General features: G+C 32.1%; 1 protein-coding gene across 8 annotated transcripts in view; it reads left to right on the top strand.

Moving 5' to 3' along the window:
• Window positions 1-23,178, top strand: part of LOC143252981 (sialin-like) — a 72,776-nt gene that overhangs the window by 24,999 nt on the left and 24,599 nt on the right. For 5 of the 8 annotated variants that reach the window (XM_076505967.1, XM_076505970.1, XM_076505966.1 and 2 more), the window contains 4 exons: window positions 10,388-10,581; window positions 16,414-16,647; window positions 18,044-18,227; window positions 21,073-21,206. In XM_076505967.1, the coding sequence (XP_076362082.1) occupies window positions 10,388-10,581; window positions 16,414-16,647; window positions 18,044-18,227; window positions 21,073-21,206 (746 nt within the window). The remainder of the gene's footprint in view (window positions 1-10,387; window positions 10,582-16,413; window positions 16,648-18,043; window positions 18,228-21,072; window positions 21,207-23,178) is intronic. The other 3 variants (XM_076505973.1, XM_076505969.1, XM_076505974.1) reach the window with 1 other exon arrangement.

The raw sequence follows: 23,178 nt of genomic DNA on the forward strand, positions 1-23,178 counted from the left end.
GTAGAAAACATAATACTCACATACCAAGACAAAAAGCAAAATCAACTAACGAAAGTAAATATATACCACAAATCAAAAAATCATGAAACCATATTCTGCTGCCTACCATATATTCCTGACATCAGCAGAAAAATACCAACATTTGGCAAAAATTAGTAACAAAATATGACATTGCAGTTAATACCAAATTTATTCAAAAACCAGGCTCAAAACTAAGGTCTATACAATGTAAAAACTACACTGACAAATGCCACACCAACATTATTTATAAAATACAATGTGATAACTGCCACAACTTCTATATTGGAGAAACAAGTAGAAAAATGGAAACCAGATTCAAAGAACACAAGAAGTCACCTTCACACGTTTTTGAACACTGCAAATCAAATAAACACAATATTACCATAGAAAATACCCAAATACTAAATAAAGAAACAAACATAAACAAATGCAAAATTAAAGAAGTCTTACTTATGCAACAACTCGAGCCCAAAATAAACCAGTACAAAGGAACACCTTTATACCTATATATATATATAATATATATATATATATATATTCAAACATTTAAGCATGCCGTCCACATTCCTACAATCAGTTACACAACCCCCTTCAAACATGGGGTCAGCTATCAGTCAGTTACCTCTTTTTATTCTTTGTGAACCTAAGGATGACCGAAGAAGGTCGAACGTTGTTCGCCTCTCTACATAAAAAAAATTTCTCAGCCCAAACGAGCTGTTTTTACATATCTTTTTCTCTACAAGTTGGTTTTCTCGTCATCACTGAAGCAATTTTGTCTTCCATCTGCAACTGAATATTTTATTAATGGTCATGTCTACAATGCAAAAATTACTTTTATCTTCATACACAGATACCTTTTACTTGATGAGAATGCTAGCTAGCTTGGCCTAACGCAATTTACAAGCTCACATTTTATCAAGGAAAATATCTAATGTTCTTGTAAAAATACTAATGCCTGAAGTTAAGTCTCTGAAGTTCAACAGTTTGAAATGTGTGAAATCTATAAGTGTTCATTGTCAAATTCTACAGTTTTCTCATTAATAAGCATTAATCATAAATATAGCTTCCAAGGCTTTTAGTATACTGACTGTAGCTGACCATTAATATTATTGTCTGTTGTCATATCAGTTTATAAATTTTAGGTGTGGTTCTAGAAAGTTCAATTGGCAACAATACTGGCAATCACATTGTTGATTTTTTACACTCAAGAATCTTCTACAAATTCAGATAACAGGTGGTACTAGCACAATACACATTTAACAGTATAAATTGCATGCATAATTAAAAACAACAAACTATACTTAAACAGATGTAGGTATTAAAATAAATGTATTACAGTTAATGGAGCCACACTTCAGCTCTTACATTTTGTGCATTTTTTTCTTTTGCAGAAGATCATTTGGTCACATGATTGCTGTCTCAAAGGCTTTTTCTTTTAGCAGTCAAGCCCTTTATGCTTTCATCTGAGTTCTAAGGACTTGTGCATGTACATTTATTGGATTGGAATTTCCACTATTATATGGATGATTAATTTTCCTTAATTCTCTTCATGGAGAAATTCTCTGCCATGGCTTCCATTTTTTTTGGAACCTGCATATTTGGGTTGGCTGATCAAGTTCTCATAGTCAGTACTGAACCCCACTCAGTATCTGTTTCATTTGGTGTACTTTATTAAATCTTTTGTTGAGCAAGGTCAGATTCATACTATACAGTTCAGAAACGTGGGAGTTCTAGTTTTCAATGATCTTGTGTCTCTTTCTCTTCTTACATGATGTGGTTTTTTCCCCAACTTGGGGACTAGGCTTTATGGAATTCCTTTGGAATGTGCTCATTACTCTCCCTTAATTGGACAACTTGATCAGTGGACATCCAGATATTAAATTTCCTCTCTAATTTCTCTCCCCCCTCAGTGTGGATTTCTGCACATGGTGAGGGGACATCCCAGGGAATGTTCTGTTCTTTCTGGTTATCTCCTCTGGGATCTAAACATCCACCCACGTGTTTGCCATGCATGGTGACCCGTGAAGGGGAGGAGAATATCCTGGTGGTTGAGGGGTCCAACCCTAACACACCACTTTGACTATGAATTCCTGTAGATGGGCAACCTTTGGGTGGCCCCTCTTGGGTCAGTTGGCTGGTCCACTTGGGCTAGAGTCAACCAAGTACCAGTGTTGGAAGTTCTCAACGGGTGTTGTGGACATTGTGTCTGATGCTGGTGTTTGGGTATAGTGCTCACAAAACCCTGGCATTGCTGCAATGTCCTTGCATGAAATTGTAGTGCATCCCCTCGTAGGGCTCCATGGTGGGTGGGGTCAGTGGGTACCGAAATTTTCCTTTTTTACTATGGATCTTCATATAAAAATTTAAATAAAATAGTGAAAAAACAGCCAATAGGTAAACAACCATATCTTGAAGACTCTGAGCAGCAATATTTAACATCTGTAACACGTATACTTCATTTTCTTATATTACATTCTCTTTCAGAAAAACCTTTAGGGCAAATGTCCCCTTTTTTTATCCAGAAGGGACTTGCTGGCTCTCCAAAGTCAGTAAAGAAGTTTCGATCTGGAGACATATTGGTTGAAACATCCACATCCCAACACAGTGAACTCCTCTTGAATTCAAATGCAATTGGGGATATACCAATTGAGGATACCCCTCATGCTACCTTGAATTCATCACAAGGAGTTATTGTTGTGAGGGATTTGAAGAACGTCTCCGAGTCAGATATTCTCACTGGTTTCTCCACTCAAGGAGTTTATGCAGTGAGGCGCATCTCCACTCACAAAGATGTAGTTACTGTGCCGACAAATATCCTTGTTTTAACATTTACATCACCACGTGCACCTGCCACCATCAAGGCAGGTTATCTAAGTTGCAGGCTACAGCCGTACATTCAAAACCCTCTCCAATGTTTCCAATGCCAGAGGTTCGATCACTCAAAGACGTTATGTAGTGGTTCCCTGACATGTGCTAGTTGTGGTGGCAAGGACCACGATGCCTATGAGTGTGACACGGACCCACATTGTGTCAACTGGAATGGTTCTAACCCTTCCTACTTTTGTTCTTGCCCAAAATGGTTGGAGAAAAAGAGCTGCAGCATTTGAAAACAACTCATAACATTAGTTATCCTGAAGGTCGGAAATTGGTGTCTGCCACTTCATCTCGGACATATGCTGCTGCACTTCGTTCCACAACTACAGTGGGAGTGCAAACAGATCTCTCTGTGCCTCCAAGAGAATCGTTTTCAAAACAAATGAAAAGCCTTTTGACCTCCATGGTTAAAAAGGTTAATGAATCAACTTCTACACCCATCTCTGTTCCTCCCATACATTCCAACAAATTCCCAAGATCCACATCCTTTGGTTTCAAATACAGGCATTTCTTCAGATACATCTTTTTATCCCACCCCAAGATACAAAACAATCATTCATTCACATCCTCAGTCATTGGAATCCCCTTCCAACAACAAAGGCCTGCCCAATCGACCCAGGGCAGAATCCATGGAGGTCGATAGACCACCTCCGAATAAGGACAGTAAGGAAAAAAGACGTGATCATAAACAGAAGGGTTCTCCAGCCACTTTGCCTACCTGTCATTAAAAATGGCCACTTTGATACAATGGAAGTGTCGAGATTTACGTTCTAATCTGGATGACATCAAAACACTGATTGCTTCCTACCATCCTGTATGTCTTTCCTCACAAGAAACATTTCTGAAACCTGCCAATACAGTCACATTTTGGCAGTTTTCTTGTTCTTTTCTACAGGAACTTGGGGTCTCTCAGGACGGTGTTTTGAGTGTCACACTTTTCAGTATAAAGATTAATGCCATCACTGAACAACTCCCTCTTACTGTTGCAAAGAGGCTCTATATCATGGACTTTCACATCTCGTATCAGTCGTCGAACGTGAGATATATTGAGCGGCAACTACAAACTGCCCTCAATTTTGTACTGAAGTGGGCCACGGCGAACGGCTTTAACTTTTCTCTCTAAAACCGTTTGCATGCACTTTTGCCACCAACGGGGTATTCACCTGATCTTGAACTCCGTATCGGTGAATTTTGTTGCCAGTGGTCCCTGAGACCAAGTTATTGGGGCTTATCTTTGATCGTAAGCTGACCTTTATACCACACTTAAAGCAGCTACAGGTCAAATGCACAAGAGCACTGAACATCCTCTGTGCCCTCTCTACTACCAGTTGGGGAGTGGATTGATGTTCTATGTTAAAGATATATCGTGCTCTTATTCAATTAAAACTCGACTATGGATCAATGGTCTATGGCTCTGCCAGACCCTTGGTCTTAAAGATGCTGGACCCCATTCATCATCAAGGACTTCAACTCTGCACTGGGGCTTTCTGCACCTCCCCAGTTCAAAGCTTATATGTAGAATCTCATGAATTTTCTCTGCACCTTCGCCGTTTGCAGCTGTCTTTACTATATTCTTCGAAACTTCGTTCCTTGCCAAAGCATCCCACCTGGGGATGTTTTTTCCTTCCTCAGTGGGCCATACTTTTTAAGAACAGACGATCTGCCATTGCTCCTTTTGGCCTTCGTATCCAGGCACAATTGGATGAATTGGATCTGTCCTTGGATAACATTGCAGAATCCACTGGTTGGCCCATCCCACCATGGCATATTGTAGTTCCCAAATGTGACCTTTCTTTAAGTCATTTGAGAAAGGCAGATATTCCCGATTGGAAGTACCATCTTTTATTTACTGAACGTCTTTTGAACAATCTTTCCATTTCAATTTATACAGATGGTTCCAAAGCAGGTAATTCTGTGTGCTCTGCCATGGTTTGTTGTGGTTCAGTAGTTGTGCGCAGAATCCCCTCTACAGCTTCTGTGTTCACTGCTGAACTGTATGCCATATCTTTTGCCCTGGATCATATTGAAGCTAAGCAGTACTCCAACTGCACTATTTATACTGACTCGCTTAGTTCTCTACTGGCCCTGGAATCGCTACATGTTGGCTCACACCCTGTTCTCACTGATATTCAAAACCGACTGGCCCATTTCTCGCTAACATCTACTTCTATTCAGTTTTTCTGGATACCAGGCTATGTTGGTATTCGCAGGATAAAGTTTGCAGACACGGCAGTTAAATCTATCTGCTCAGGAACTATCTCCACTGTACCTATTCCATACATGAACTATGGTCCTGTATTCAAGGCTCGGCTCCATGCCAGCTGGCAGTCAACTTGAGTGAGCAACGTGACAACAAGCTTTTCTAAATAAAACCCTGTATTGGACTTTGGCCATCTAGCTTCCATAAGGTTCGGAAGGAGGAAGTTGTTCTAACTAGACTACGCATTGGTCACACTTTTTTAACTCATCGTTTTCTTTTATCTGGAACTCTTGCACCAGTGTGTAGTTTGTGTAACACTCAAATCACTGTAAGCCACATTTTACTTTCTTGCCATCGTTATGACTCTCAACGTTGGCACTATTTTAAACATGTTCTGTCCCAATGTTTGTGCGTAACATTAGACAGTGTTATTGGTGACACTGTCCACCTTGATAAAGTTCTTAGTTTTTTAATGGCCATCAATTTTAATAATGTCATTTAAGTGTTTGATATTTATTCATTACACCTTTTTAATTGTGGTTCCCTTTTAAGAGCCTTAATCTTTCTAGTTCAATTTGAAATTGGAAAATGGCCATAACATTAAATAACTCGACACCAGGACTGGAAAGGCCAACTTCAGGTGACTAACACTGCTGTTTGAACTATGTGTTTGAACTACCCGTTAGTCATTCTGGCATGTCTTTTAACACTTTTATTACATTACTTTTTGATACTAGCCATAATGACACATAACCCGGAACCAGGACTGGAAAGGCCAACTTCAGGTTACTGACAGTGGTTCTTGTACTTACCTGTTTGTCTTCCTGGCAGGTTATGATCATTACCATTATGCTACAGAAAGCCCTTTACAACTTTGCAGACTGGATGTCAATGTTGGTTTTATGCTTTTTATGTTTTTAATTGCTGTTTTGATTTTACCTTCATTTCCTTTTATGAATTTTACTGCATTTATTTTACTTTTACCTTTTTAACGGACATTTGGCAAATTATTATTACAATTTTGCTACGTGGCTTTTTAAACTTTTATTACTTTATCTTTTGATAATGGCTGTTATGACACGTAACCCAGAACCAGGACTGGAAAGGCCAATTTCAGGTGACTGACGGTGGTTCTTGTACTTACCTGTTAGTCTTCCTGGTGGATTATGATCATTACTATTATGCTAGAGAAAGTCCTTTACAACTTCTCTTACTCTGCTTTCTCTCTTAACATTGTAGACTAGGTGTCAACATTGGTTTTATGCTTTTTCTGTTTTTCAATGCTGTTTTGTTTTACCTTCATTTCCTTTTATGTATTTTACTACATTTAATTTATTTTTACCTTTTTACCGGACGTTTCTGAATTCTAACAAGTCCCCAGTTCAAACCTTTGGCTACTTTTTTTCTTCTTGTTTCATCTTTTCTCTTACTCCTGTTTTCTTCTTCTAGGTTCCTAAAAAATAATTTATGTATTTTTTTATCTTTATCTCAATTTATTCAGAGAAATATGTTGATTTTATTTCTTGACAGCTTTATACTTTCAACTCTTGGGCTTCCTTTCCTTTTCCTTTTTTTTTCCTCTATAAAATTTTCAGAGTTTGGTTATCATCTTTATTCTGATGTTATCTCACTTGCATCGCTTCTCTAAAAAGGCAATGAAAATCATCCTTTTTGGTCATGAGATCCTTCTACTTCCTGAGGTTTATCTTCTTTCAGTTTAACCAGATGGATTTAGTGCCTCAGCCAGTTTGTCTGTTCCTGTGTAGAAGATGGTACTTTGCTTTTTAATGTTAATTCCCATCAGTTTTGTCATCTAACCTCTTCTCTTTCCTCTGGTTGTTGACATCTTCTGAATTTAATTCTGCAAGTGGAGATGCAAATGAGCCCAGACACCTGTGTGGACTATTACTTACATCTATTACAGTTTTGTCATTTTGTTGATTTTGTTTCCAGGTTTGACTTTAACACCTCATAAAATGTAGAGACAGATAAACTCACTTAGTGTTGGTTGTTGTCTCTCAGGGAATACTTCTCTTCCAAAATCTGCACCAAGTAAGGGATGATAAGTCTTAAGTCCATCAGTTCCCACTTAGTCCCCACTATTGAGATGCAGTTTTATAGAAGACTGCTGTGACAGTATTATACATGTGTAATAAATATATGTATATATTACCTTGTAAGCTGTGTAAAAAAAAAAAAAAAAAGCAATCAGTCAAAAAGTCTTGCAGTGGGATTTTATGAAGAAAAGATTACTTTTGTTTGGTCCACAAACCTTTCTTTGTTCTGTTGTATGTGAATTACTCCCTCTTCATCTGTCCTCATGGCATAGAAGGGGGATCAGTATGGAGGATTCCCTTTTGGGTAGTTTTATTAACACTGTTATGACACTGAGTGGATGTATAAATATTTCCCTCAAATGAAACTAGGATAGTGGTCAAATTGAAAGAATAATCAGATGGATAGTTTCCTTATTAGAAATCAGTGTGGTCTTGCATTGAATGCTGTTCCCACTAAGTTTTCAACTCCTTAGTGGGAGATGCTCTTTTATAAGTCTTCCTTTTTTGTTGGGAGTTTCTCAGAAAGGAATTCATCTTTTTAACTAACTTACCTCTTCTATTCTGATGTGTGTGTGTTTGTATCATCAAGAATGAGCTTTTGGTTTCTGCAAAGTACTCAAAGGTCAAGGGAGTACTGCACAAGGTGGCTGTGTTGCAGTTCTGTTAGTGGAGGGGTACAGTCTGATGTTGCTTAACCCTATCAGTATGGTTTTTCCTATTGGTATGGACCACACGACATGTCATCTTGTTTGGAGGCTTACATTCAAAATTTTATTATCCTACTATTTTATGAATGTATTTCAATAAGTTTAGCATCAAATTATAGTTTATATTTCAAGTTTTAGTGTTATACATTAGTTAGTGCCTTAATTTAAAAGTAGGTATTAAAAACAAAAATACTGAACATTTATTTTTGTATATCACATGGTATGTTGAATTCAACTTTGGTTTGAATTAGGTTTTTATAACATCTGAATATAAAATTTCAATAGTTTCTTGTGGATTACAGACACAAATTACCAATAATGAGATGCTAGAATGTAAAATAGGAACCTCTTATATTTTTATACTTGACAAGATGTCTCATATTTAGCAAATCCATCAAAGTGGCTTCACCCTCTTTTTCCATTTTTGGAAATGCTTGTTTTCATACTCTTTCTTTGCTCAATTACATGTTTATAACCAATGAAATTTCTGATTTTTTTTCCCATGCAAATTTTCTTAGCCTTTGTAAGATATTTAGGTGCTTAAACTGTCTTTTTAGTTTCTAACTTGGTGGTCAAAAAGAATATATTTTTAGGCCACATTAAAGCTTACATACTAATCCTGATAAATTACAGTGGAATTCTGCAGTTAGTGATATAGTAATTTATAATTTTTTATTTCTAAGTATGAATATAAAAACAAAAAAATTGTCTTGTATCTTCCATGTGTGAAATACAACAAAGCTTAGAAAGGTATAGGAAACAAGTACAAATTTTGTAACTACTATAAGTATCAAAGATCATTGTTTTCTGTATTTCTTTATTTACTGTTCTATGTTTTAACAAAAATAATCAAAATTTGAAAATTTATTTATAAATAGTAATAATACACACATACACATGTATTATAACTGAAATGGGTTTGCATTTTACAAAATACTGTTGCACTAGTACAAACTAAGACAATTGCTCTTCATGAAGGCCAGTTTTATGCTGTTGGATGTTGTGATATGAGTTGCATGTGCACCTAGTGATTGTAACTTCTGTGGTATTATTGTTAGACACAGGTGAATGGTTAATAAAACATAAATAGATTATAATAGTATGAGATTTAAGCTATTTATAATAAACTTTTGTGTTTTCTTGTTACAAACTGCAATTATTCTAGAATGGAAAAAAGTATGATTTAGATGTATCTTCTAATTTTTATGGGAGTTGCGAAGTTAATCAAATCTACCAACCATGTATAGAGTCAAAGTAGGAAAAATAATGGATAAAAATATCATGTTGTTCTAAAATATGTTTGATAGATATTTAAGTTATAGAGATTATGCAAATGAAACTCAAAAATTTTCAGAAAAAGTATTTTTGATCTTAAAAGCAAAATGACTGTATTTTGGGTGGTCAAGATTCTGAAGGAAAATAATGACAGGTCTTTAATTAAACATCTTAATACTTAAAATTAAAAATGTAAATTTTTTATGCATGAGAGCCTTCTAACAATTACTGATAATCTGGAACATTTCATTTAGATATGTATATATTAATAAACATTATTGTATGGCTATATTCTGCAATTCATGTTGGTTGAAAGAAAACTAATTTAAGCTGTATTGCAATCATGTTATTGAGAATGATTAAATAAAAACATTAGTTGAGTAAATAAAATGCTTAACTAGTATTTCACCTATTTAAGTATCAAATAGTGTTTTAGATACATTAAATTTTTGTGCAGTTAATGTATCAGATAATATTGTGTATGATTTTTAGATCTGTCATGTGCTTTTCAAATGTATTTATGATGTGAAGTCTGACAGGATTTATTGAATTTTTATTATAATTTGATGCTTATTTACACATGTGTATGCCATGTATGTATATATATTTTTCATCATCTTCATTTTCAGCAAACTTTTACAAAAAATTGTTTTTGGCTATACAATTAATAAATCAGTAAGACATCTCAAGATCCTGAATTGTAAATTCTATACTTTTTTGCTGACATATTCATAACCTGACAAGCATTGTATACATGTAAAATAACAATTAAGAGGTATCATCGAGTTAGGCATGTATATACACTGCTGGCCAAAATCTTAAGGCCAATGAACGTAAAGAACAAATATCCATTTTGTGTTGTGTTCACATTTTCCCTATTAAATGCTAAATAAGTTTTTTATTTTTATTTCCCCTTTTCTTATTTTCGTCTTTCGAAGCTCTACTCAAATAAGTGGTTGAGTCTTTTTTTTTCTTTGTGTTCATTGGCCTTAAGATTTTGGCCAGCACTGTATGATCTTCCACAGTTTTTTACATATAGAATAGTAATGAATAAAAAGTACTAATCATATTAGGGCTACTTGAATAAAAGTGATGAGACTTCAGACTTGTACAAATTTTTGTAGTTTTGTTATGATGACAAAAGTATATAAACTACATTCCTTCATCCAAGTTATTGTCAGATTCCTTTACTTTTAATTGGTGAGTGACTTCTACATATTTTTTGCATTGTAAACAATGTATATTTGTTTCAGGAAATATTCCCACTAGACATGTGCTTACAATTTTGGGCTTTCTGGGATTTTTTGTAATTTACTCACTCAGAGTCAATTTGAGTGTTGCCTTGGTTGCTATGGTGAACAACACAGCTATGCAGACAAATGTTACCATAATTGAAGAATGTTCTACACCACCTGGAATTTCAAACTCAACATTCAAGTACAAAAAAGTATGTATATTGTTCAGTATTGTTATTTCTTTTGCAGTATTTCCTTTTCACTTTGTCGTACATGTTTATGGATGTGTGTGTGATACATTGCACATGTATGTTATATAATGCATGGTACAGCAATGTGAAATTTGTACTTCTTATGCAGTGTGTAATCTCCAACTGAATACTTGATATAAAAGAAGTCTTTTAATTCTTTTAGTGGCTTCTTAAATATATCTATTTCCTATTTTTTTATGGTGTTTATGAAGTTAATAGAACCAATTAAATATACAGAGATACAATAAGAAAAATAACAGGTAAAATATAGTTTTTGCTAAAAAAAATTGATAATTATCTAGAGGATAATAGGAAGTTAGGGAAATTTTGCAAGTGAAATTTGACAATTTTCTCATGCATTAAATTATTTGTAATCTTAAAATCAAAATTACTTCAAATGTTGGATAGTTGGAAATGGACAAGCAAATAATGAATTAAAAAATGTTAAACTTAATCATCAATGCCTTTTAATGTTTATTGATAATCTGCAAAAATTTCATGAAGGTATATACATAAAGTATGAAAAGTTAGAGCATAGTTGATTTATGGTGGCTTTTGAGAATACGAGCTGCATGTAATTTGCCCACCTGTATTAAAAAGGTTAAAATGTTGGTTAACAGAGAGGTCTTTTTTATTCAGACTCAAAAACCAAAAAACTTGTAGTTATTGAAAAGCTCTCTGTATAAGGAAAGTGATATTGTGATAATACTAAAATAAATGACCTTATAACACAAAAATGTTGTTTTTAAACACTCAGTGTTTCGTTTTACAGCTTCTTAATTTTGAATCTTTGTACCATCAGTTTTGGTTTGTTTTTTAGCAAATGCTTCTGAAGAAGCTGTCAAGCAAAACACTGAGTGTCTAATTAAACAAAAACATTTTGGTGATTTATGGTCATTTATTTCAAGTATTTATCTTATATACACCAGTATGCACTACAGAAATCAAATAAATAGTATTGTATGTTGTGAGCAATATCACTAGAAATTTTAAAATCTTTTTGTTTGCACATTTGTCAGAAAAAGGTTTTGTTGCCAGCACAAATGCCTTTAGAGATGCTAGACAATGACATTTTATTCTGAACTCTCTTTGAAGGTGAGAAATCTTCTGTGAGTCATTTCTAATCAGATTTGTCCCATTTCTATGTCCTTAGAAGGCTAGTTGAATTGCCTGTGTTATGCATTATAATTTATCTGAAATGAGTCTCTAATTTATTATGTACACTACAAATTAAGATTTGAAATAGCTGGAAATTTTCATTTTGAAGTTAATTAAATGTTAATATGTATCAGTCTTAATACAAATATATTTTAATATACAAACAACAGTAAACTTTATAATAACAGTTGTCATAAATATTTATTTAAAATTATGTTTCACGTATAAGAATTTTACAAACAATACCAAGTCTTCTATCTGGTCTGGAACTTAATATTTTATTGATAGTTCACAGAGAGTGAATTAATTCTAATTTATGTGCAAGTATAAAATATACTGAGTCTTCTATTTGGTGTGGAACTGAATATTTTGTCCATGGTTCAAGAGGCACAAATCACTTTTATGTTGATGCACAGATACACTTGACAGAAAGCTAGCTAGCTCTATTCTTCATACATAAGTTTTTTCCTGACAAAAATATTTAATGTCCTCGTAGAAAAACTAACGTCAAAAGTTAATTTACTGAAGATTTTAATATTTGAAATCTTTAAACGTTCCTGGTCAAATATCATAGTTTTTCAATTAATAAGCATTTGTTACAATTGTTGCTTTTAAAGCTTGTAGTATACTGACTTAGCAGACCAACAATATTATATTGCCCCTTGGCATGTCAGTTTATCTTTAGGCAAAGTTCTCGAAAGTTTGTTTGGCCCAACAGTATTTGAAGATACACTGATAGTTTCTTCACATCTGAGATTCTCTTTGCTTCCTGTTATGATACATCAAGTCAAGTAATTCCCTGATGGTCAAGTTAAAGTTCACTAGAAAAAAAACAAAAAACTTTGTGCTTTTCTGTTTTAAAACATGATTCTCTATTATTAGGTGCCAATACCTTGTGAGGATTCATGAATGTTTTCTTTTACTTCTGTGGTTGTGTTAGTCACTATTTGATCCTCTCTACTGTATCTCCATGAAAGAATAATTCCCTGTGGAAGTGTACAGGAAAAATGTCATCAGGTGACCAATATCAAGCAAGTATTTTTCCACTTCCTTAAGCACATTTTTTGCTTATCATTTTGAAATGTCATGGCCTTTCTCCATTTGTTATCTTGTAGCTGAAACCTGGCCCAACTCTCTTTCTTTTTCTTGGTGTTTGCTGTTCAAGCCAGTTTTGTGATCTTGTCAGCATTTAATGCAGATGATGGGTATTTTAACCTCAGGAGTACATCCAGTCTATTCAATTAATGGTTTTCTCCAATAAGAATACTCCAATAACAAGAACATGACAGTGCTTTGCACCTGATCTTGAATGTTTTAGCACTTCCTAGGACCACACCCATGCATGACTACTCAGGACTCTCCATATTTTTAAAAGTTTACAATGTTAGAATTAAAATGAATTTCAGATACATACTTCTACCCACCCTCTACAACTGGAACAAATTTTTTATGACATTGTAGCTGCAAACAAAGAAAGTTTAGATCATGTTGTTCTGCTGGTACTTATACAATGATTTGTGTTGAAGAGGGAAGAATGGAGAACTGTGTGTGAGGTGATGCATGTAATGCAATTCATTAAGTACGTTCAGAACCCAAAACCACTCTTGTTGATGGAGTAATTATGACTCAACAAGAGTTTTCTCAGTTCAGAAGTGTTAAAGTTTAATATAAATTGAAATATTTAAACCTTGCCATTCATTATCACCACAAAAGTAAATTACAGGTAGTTTCTATTGGCTTGACCAAGCTTAGGTCCTCACTGATTTTTATGCCACTACATTTTTATGTTTAACATTGAAAGTTTTTGTATTGTTTTAACAACAAAGAACAGTGCAGAATAGTCTTCTTGCTAATACATAGCTACACAAGCCATTATATTCTTCCCATGTGAAGTTGGTCAACATGATCCACCTTGAAACTGTCTGTGAAGTTGCATATACTCTAACTCTGAGCGTACTAGATATATACAGTCATGTGAAAAAGTTAGGACACCCTATGAAAGCCTGTGTATTTTTGTAACATTTTTGGATATATAGATATTTCATCTCAATTTTAACAATACTGAGAGATTATAGGAATATAACTAAACAATTAAATTTGAAGAAAAGACTTTTCAAGATCTTCTGTAAATGTAATTCTACAAAAATGCATATTCTAATTTAGGAAAAAGTTAGGACACTGCCACATTTTTTCCCACTTAAAATGGCTCAACTCACACACAGGTGTATTGCACCAGGTGCACATGATTAGAAGATTGTTACTCAGCATTTTGAATGAGGCTTGCCCTATTTAAACCTCAGACATTTAGTTTGGTGTGCTACTGACTGTTGAAGTGAGAGTTAGCACCATGGTGAGAGCAAAAGAGCTGTTTGAGACCTTCAGAAAGAAAATTGTAGCAGCTTATGAGTCTGGTAAGGAATTTAAAAAGATCCCAAAAGATTTTGAAATCAGCCATTCCACTGTCCGGAAAATAGTCAACAAGTGGAGGGCTTTCAAAACAACTGCCAACATGCCCAGGTCTGGTCATCCAAGCAAGTTCACCCCGAGAGCAAACTGCAAGATGCTAAACGAGGTCTCCAAACATCCTAACATGTCATCACGGAACCTACAGCAGGCTCTGGCTACTGTTGATGTGAAAGTGCAGCAGAAAGAATTCTGTATTGAGGAGTGGGAAAAACTTTCTTCTGACCGATGTCAGAGACTGGTAGATGGCTACAAGAAATGTCTCACTGCAGTTATTTCAGCCAAAGTGGGTAACACTAGCTATTAGGAGGTAGGGTTTCCTAATTTTTTCCTCAGTTTGAATATGCATTTTTGTAGCATGACATTTACAGAGGATCTTGAAGTATTTTCTTCAGTTTTAATTGTTTAGTTATATTCCTATAATCGTTCATTATTGTTGAAATTGAGATTAAATATCTATACATCCAAAAATGGTACACAAATACACAGGCTTTCATAGGGTGCCCTAACTTTTTCACATGACTGTATATAAAATTTATGAAATGCAGAAAGTATTTGTTTTGCTCTTATGTGCAAAATAATTTTTTTAAATGTATTTTTAGTAAAGATCTCTCTGGGAATTTATAAAGCCTCTGAGTCAGTCTGAGTAAAAAATACTTCTTTTACCCTGCATTTTTAATATTTCATTTACATAACCACTAAAATCCAAGTGGATGTTAAAAGTTTTTTGTGTAAAGCTTTATATTTTATCTATTAATTTCTCTATCCTAATATAACTGGTGAAATAAAAATTTTTGGTAAAATGGAAAGTTCATAAATATCAATAAAACAAATACCATTTTTTCTATAATGACTGTAAATTGTAACATATAGTTACAGTGATTTATCTTAACAGCCTTATCTTTTAATACTTTCAAAATTGCTTTTTTTTTAATTTAATGGTTTTACTTCTTCACTTTTGGACCTACTATTATGTGAAAGCGCAGTAAATTACAACAGCATCCCATTTAGATGTTCCCAGTAGAACTTAGAATTAACAAGTTGAAATTCAGTTCATGAATTATATTAAAGTTTTATTACCTAATAATTTAGTATGCTTTTATATTTTAGTTACTTTTCTACAAAAAAAAATATAAAAATATATACATAAAAACTATGATCTCAAGTAGATGTTTTTGGAAAACTGCATTGAGCATAAATTTTTTTTGTATTCAAGAAATAATTTATTTAGCTTCGAAATATGCATTTTAGGACACAAATACTGCATTTACTAGAATAAATCATCCAAAAATTAGTATAATTTGAAAAGCTTTCTTACTAATTTTGTTTTAGCTAGTCAGGTTTGAACAACAGTGATGACAGACAGTAAGTTTAACCATTTATTTACATATGACTACCTAAAAGAAGTTATTGTAATACGTTTCATGTAAATGAAGTTTTGAATTCATCACATACTGACTTTTTATGAATTTGAGACCTTATATATTCAAATACACTTTCAAATTCTTACCAAGTACTTCTTACTAAAGGAAATATTTTGACTGTAAGTGTTGTCCAACAATTTAAGCTACATTCAGATTATACTGATCCACAAAGAATGTTCTTCCAAATAGAATAATTTTTATTTGTTAACACCCTTTGCTCACTGACACAAAACACATTTTCAGTTCATTTTCAACATTTTCTCTTTAATCAAGATATGAAATGTATATTGAACCTATAAAATCATCCTGTAACTTCATAGTTCAAAATAATTGCAAAACAGTTTTGTAACCCTTTTGTCACATTCCTTTCATTCATGGCTACATTAAACATTTGTAAAACTACTGTAAACATATGAATAAATAAGTGCAAGTTGTAACATGAATAAATTTGAAAACAGGATACATACACATACACATCTTTATATCTTTAAAAAGTCATACTTTTTTGTTTCATTTTTTGTCAGAAGGACTATAAAAAATAATACATTATTTCTTTTTTTTCTTCTTTTGTTAATAGTACAAATGTTCTTCAAAGAATTAAATAGTATTTACAGTGTTCAGCTCAAGTTTAAAAGCTAATGTCAGTGAAATAAAAAAAAATTGCAGTTTATTGATTTGGTGCTTGCTTTTCTAAATATTTATGCATAGAAACATATTATGGTGTTTGTTTAATAATTTTGCTTTGAAGGATGGAGAATTTGCCTGGGATGAAAATCTTCAAGGTATCATTCTTGCAGCTTTCTTCTATGGTTACATCCTTACGCAAGTTCCTGGTGGAAGACTTGCTGAACAATACAGTGCTAAGTGGTTATTTGGGAGTGGTATTCTTTGGACATCTCTTCTTACAATACTGACACCTGTAGTAGCCCGTTGGAGTGTTGTAGCTTTTATAATCCTCAGAATTTTGGAGGGTATTGGAGAGGTATGGTTCAAAATATGGCAGGAAAGGCATAATCATGGTTTTTTGGAATATTAAAATGGTTCTGTTTCTGTTACTATAATTGGTTTAGTTTTATCAAATTTAATCCTTTTCTACACATACATATAGACTTTTATTTCATGCTTTATGTAATAAACCCTTTTTGTGAAATATGAAATAGAGTAGCTTTTTTTGTTGTTGTTGTTGACTCTGTGATAAATTCTCTCAGATATGTTAACTTTCTGTGTGCCAAAAGGGTAAATAACCTATCCTCTTATGATTTATCTGTGAGCTTTTCCTAAACATTTTCAAAAACTTACGTGGTGGACAGATGATATTCAGTGTGTAGTATTTTTAACTTTCAAAAGATGATCTATATAGTGTGCCTAGTGGCTTGTTAAATAATCCCTGTAGTGGCATAGCACAAACAACCTCTGTGAATCTTCACATTTAAACTGAAACAAATTGTCTTTTTAATATTGTCACCTATTTAGATGGTCTAAACCATAAAAACAGTTAACTTTACATGTAGTTTAATTTACTCATGACATATGCATCTCTGACTGTTATGCAGACTGAAAGTAAATAGGGAGTGTACTTGTGAATGTATGACAAACATTCTTTGATTTTAAGTTTTTCTATCATACATGAACATGCAATAGAAATCTATGAAATTTGCATTATTTTGTTAAGATCATTGAAAAGTACTTAAATATACAAGCATATATATACAAATTTCCCTTCAATTTGAGAAAAATTAGTAGGAAAATAAACAATATAAATATTCCAGTAATTGAGAATTTCTTACTGTTTTGACCTCATGTAAATGATTGTTATGATTGCTGTGCTATCTGTGTATATTAAATTGTGTATTACTTTATTTTGTGCACATACCCAAATATATTTGTGTTTTAAAAACTTAAATTGCATAAAGGTTTTATGTCAGATTAATTTATAGTTAAGTATTAATCATTCTTAGTTATACTGTTTCAATGAAATCTGTTAAAAAGTTGTAAAATTTACAAAAATAATGCTGACACAAAGCTATTACATGGATAACTAAGTACTTTGTAATTGTAATGAAATTGCTCTTTCAAATAGTATTTGCATTTATGGAACAGTACAAAAGGATTTCATTCATTTAAACAAAAAGTAAAGTTTTATACATTTATAAAATTTTGAAAATTAATCAAAATCTTAACTTGCATACTGTAGTATCACAAAATACATGTGTAATATATATCATTAGCAATTTGAAAATGAGAAATTTTGAGACTGACACTATATTACATACTACACATATTTTAAATTATAATTCATAATATTAGTAAATGATAAATTTTGTAGAAGTTTTTTAACAAAGAATTTGATATTTTTTTTTATATGTGTGTATATATAGGGGATTACATACCCAGCATTAAATGTCATGTTTGCCCGTTGGATTCCATTACAAGAACGTAGCACAGTTATCAGCTTGGTTGGCACAGGTGCTAACTTGGGTACTGTTGTTACCTTGCCTGTTGCTGCTGTGTTGTGTAATTGTGAGTTTGGTGAAGGATGGCCCACAGTTTTCTACCTTTTTGGTAAGTTCACAGAGTTTTTCTGTGAAGTGACTTTGCTTTTATGCCATATAGTAAGCAGCATTCACACATGTAGTTAAAGAACAATAAAAAAGTCTCAAAGTACTCTTTGTGATGTCTGTCATGACAATCCAGACATATGTGTAGACATATACATGCATTAATTGTTTTATGTATAATAAAACAATAACTTTATTTCTTGTTTCTCTCTGTCAAGATGTACGTAGTTTATTAATATGTATCAAAAATAGGGAGTTAAGCCAAGTTGTATATCATTTTTTTATTTTTTTTATGTGTCACAACATGGTAATTTGTATAGAATATTATACTGTTTGGTGCAGCAATCAAGAAAATATTTTTAAATGTGAGCTACATCTTCTTTATTTTGTAGTATGTAGTGAGTAGCATCCAGGGATATCAAATGTGCTTACTCTGTTTGCTGTTACGACACAGTACTACATGTGTATGTGTTAGTTGCAATATGACAAAGACTTACCTGTTCTGTATACTTAAATATATTGTACAGTCCCTAAAATCTGTCAGTATAGGGTACAACATTGTACATGTCTATATTACACTCAGTGAATCACTATTCTGTTTGTATTTAGTTGTAGAACATTGTTTTATGGTGAATACATTACTAGAATACTGCTCAGTAGAAATAAAATGTTTTAGGCTGCGAGTACATTCTAAAAATGTTGTATAGAACCTCTACACATTCATATGTTCAACATGAAGGAAATATTACCTTTACCTTAGTCTGTGCATTGTAAACTTCACTCTTAATCTATTGTTCCAAGAATAATATATTCTTTTGACACCTGTTTAATATTTCACTATAAAATCAAAACTGTAGTTCAATTTAATTTGTATATCTCTGTGTGTTTTAATTTCAGAGGGTTTTGTCTTGTGGCTTTCTCAAACTCAGTTATTTTACACTTATTTCTGTGAAAATAAGCTGAAGGTTTCTTGGTGTTTCTGGCATAGTAAAGGGTTATTTCAAAATACTAAATTTTGGAAAAGTTGGAAGTACTTTACATATTTTCATTAAATATCTTCTACTTGAATTTTATTTATATTGTTTTATATTGGTATCAAGTTATTCTATGTATGTTTGTTTGATAATACACTTTTTTCATAGTGAAATATTTTTATAAATTGGTTATATTAAGTAACATCATTCTTATTTGCTACATCTTTGTTATATATGTTTAATAATTAACTTGATTCATAGAGTGTGAAGTCAATGAAATTAAATAAAACCAGACTTAAACTGTTTTTAATACTTGTTTGTGATGGTTATAAAGTTTAGTAAAATGGATTGAGCATAAATGGCATAAAGGTAGAGAAAATATAACAAAATATAATGTTTTACTGAAATAAACCTTTGATATTCATTTAGGATATTCTAGAGGTCATGCAAATGAAATATAAAAACTGTAAAATCAAAGAAAATATTATTTTTATTATTAAAATCACCTTGTACTGAGACTAGTGAGAGTCTGAGTCAGCCTGTGACTTCATACATTCATATACAAATCTTTACTAATATAACTTAATTAAAATCATTTGTTTTTGTCTACAAAAGGTGTTTAATATTTATTCAAAGTAAAGTGCACCTAATGTTATAGTTATAAATCTTTTTATGTGGGATATTTTTTTTTCTTGAACACTATCAGTTTCTTTTTAAAAAGCTTTTAAAGGGCAGGCTTTCTAAATATAATTTTAACAGGATGACTCCTGTTTACAGTATTTTATCATAAGCTGTCATTTTAGTATAATGTTGTCTCTTCTACAAAGTTGAGGAAGTACTGTTTCTTTGTAGTTTTTGAAGAATGAATTTTTGTTCTTCCAACAAAAAAATAAAATGATTAAAGATTCATAATTCTTGCTACTTTGTTTTCTTTTTATGGCAAAGACCATCTTTGCCTATCTGATGCTGTTCCTAATTTAATAATACTAAGCAGAAGGAAGGCACTCACTAACAACCCTTTACTTTGCTTTATCCTAAGTATTGAAATTTGATTATCATTCTTATAATGCAACAATAGTCCATTAAGTGTGAGGAAGGTTTTGTAGGATTGCTTCGGATTCAAACCTGGCTTGCTTTTTAGTACTGAATACATGCTAAGCAACCTGAATTCTCTTAATTAAGTTGGATAAAATAAAATAAAGCAGTAATCAAGTCTCTTATTTCATACAAAAGATAATTATGGTTTTTGTTGTTTGTGGTGATGTGATGCTATTATGTATGTTAACAAACTTCATTTATTTTTAGGATTGATACAAGAGTTTCTGTAGGATAATATTTTTTGGTAGGATTTTGTACCATTATTTAGTAAATGTGTTTCAGGGGCATAGAGATGGTATAATTTTATTGATGAACTGAATTTCACTAACTGGAATTGTATGATTGAATTGAGTAAATATCCTCATGTTTAATTCTGTTTTGACATTGGTAATATGGGAAAATTAGAATCTGTTAATTGTTCCTACATATGGTAAATGTTCGATACTGTAGACAAACATATATTCATTAATATTTTATTCACTTATTCTAGATGTGTAAACTATATGATGGAAACAGTAGATCAAATTAAATCCTCATAAGTTACTCACCTGACTTATGGCACTTTTAATGAATTAGTAAATTTTTATTAACAAGACTGATTGAATAGCTGAATTTTATAGTTTAAAAAAATGACAGATATTATAATTGGGCTGTTTTTCTCACTTGTAGCATTTTATTCATTGTTTTAAACAGAAACTACTCAAGAAAAAAGATAATGAGAGAATCAGTATGTTTCTTTATAATATTTACTGAAATATTTCTATAAATGTTTCAAAGGTTCATTTGGCATTCTTTGGTTCATTTTCTGGATTCTTTTAATTCATGACTGGCCTGAAGAACATCCAACAATACTACGTAGAGAAATATTATATATCCAATCAAATCGTCAGTGTATTACAAATTACCTAAAGGTATGTATAGATAAAATTATACTAATCTTTACCTATTAGAAATTTTAGATTTATAGATACATTTCTCTGAAAAAGGAAAAACTAAATCTGAAGCCCAGTCTGTCATTCAGTTCACTGTTTGCCAATGAATAACACTAAGTTCAGGGAATTCCATGCTTTTCAGTGAGTAATGCTAAAGAAAAAGGAAAGAAAGGACTTAGGCTTCTTTTAGTGATAGTAATTTATTTTATATGTATGGTGGTATTAATTTTTTTTTTTTTTACTCATTATAGTGAAGTAATGTTCTTGTAGGATTTGAAGAATGTGTAAACACTGTTCCTACTAATTTATGTTTCAGAATCATATATTTTTAACTAACACATTTACATATAGTATTACAGTAGAATGTGACCTGTTATTCCAATGGAATGAGTAAGTCTACAAAAATCATAAAATGTAGTTAGAACTTCACTGCAAGTGACACAGATTTGACTTAATTCATTGCAAATGTTGTTTTCTGTTTTATAATTTAAATTTGATTGTATGTGGATGTAGAATATTTGAAGATCTTTAATTGTAATGAAGTTTGCTTTTTAAGGTTAAGATATCAAATTTGGCAGGTGTAAAAATTGCATAATTTTTGTTATTTGTCATTTTATAATTTACTACTAATGAAAAATACTGCCCTAAAAACTTTACTGGACTTTTTGAATATAGTTTATATAAATGTTGCTTATTGTAAAACTATTTATTCTTTGTTGTTTTCCCTCAAATTGAAAATGTTTGTATAAGATTTGGTCTAAATTTGCCTTCATTCTGTGTTTTTTATAAGAAAAAAAACAAATTTTTGTCTCAAAATTACAAGTGTCATTGTGTGTTAGAAATGAAACGTTGACTCATAAAAGCATTTTGTCATGCACAGTAGTATTCATATTATTTTAAAAATTTGCTGTGTACACAATTCTGTATAGTAATGCTAAAGTAACACCACTGTTTATTATTTTACTGTTAAAAACATGTTACAATTACTAATAATTTAATAGCCAGTTGGGTTATTTATTTACTCATATTTTGTGAAGAAAGAAAATATAGCCAGAAAAACAATGATAGTTATAGGACATTGTCTGGTTTTTACATGTTATTATCATATGTTTTTAGGTGCAATACTTCATTAAATAAAACATTTTGTTTGGTAGTACAATTACTATATAAAAGAAAAAAAAGTAGGATCAAGTTTTATCGACAGTTGACAGCAATGATAAAAATTTGGGTAAGTACTGCATTTCTTGTTTAAAAGTAACTACTGGTTAGAGTAGGTAAAATATTTGATAATTTTTCACAAGGTATGCTCATCAGTAGCTTGTATATTTTCTAATTCAGTTGAGTAACATGAACTACATATCTGTTGATTGGTATGCAATTTGTGTGACAAAATTATTAGTTAGGCACAGTTAAAAAGTTAGTAAACAATAAAATGCAAGTAGATGTATACTGTTACAAGCTTTTAGCTTTTACGGATAAACAACTGTGTTTTCCCGTAAAATATTACAATTTTTTCCAAAAGAAGAAAAAGATAACCTAGAACTATTTCTTAGTTAAACTTCTATATTATCACTGTATATAAACAAGCTTGGCATCAAAACATAGTTAATCAGTCAAGTTTCAACATTATGTAAGTGGCTTTAGAGTTATAGTATATAAAATAACAGAAAAATTGTAAAGTTTCTGGGAAAAAACCCTTTGATATTTATTTAGGAAGTTTGAGAGATTACACATGAAATTTTCATGATGTGCCAAAAACATGTAGGTCCAAGAAGTCATGATGAAACTGAAATAGAAACCTGAGCATTTTTGAAAGGTGGACCTTTCTTCTTCAGGGGGGTAATGTGGGAATCAAATGAAATTTTAAAATTTTTGTATGGAGAGAAATATTTTTAATCTTAATATGAAAATCACTTTACACTCAGAGCAGTCAACACTTTGACACCTTGTA

The sequence above is a fragment of the Tachypleus tridentatus genome, chromosome 6 (genome assembly GCF_004210375.1).
Source record: "Tachypleus tridentatus isolate NWPU-2018 chromosome 6, ASM421037v1, whole genome shotgun sequence".
Taxonomy (NCBI): domain Eukaryota; kingdom Metazoa; phylum Arthropoda; class Merostomata; order Xiphosura; family Limulidae; genus Tachypleus; species Tachypleus tridentatus.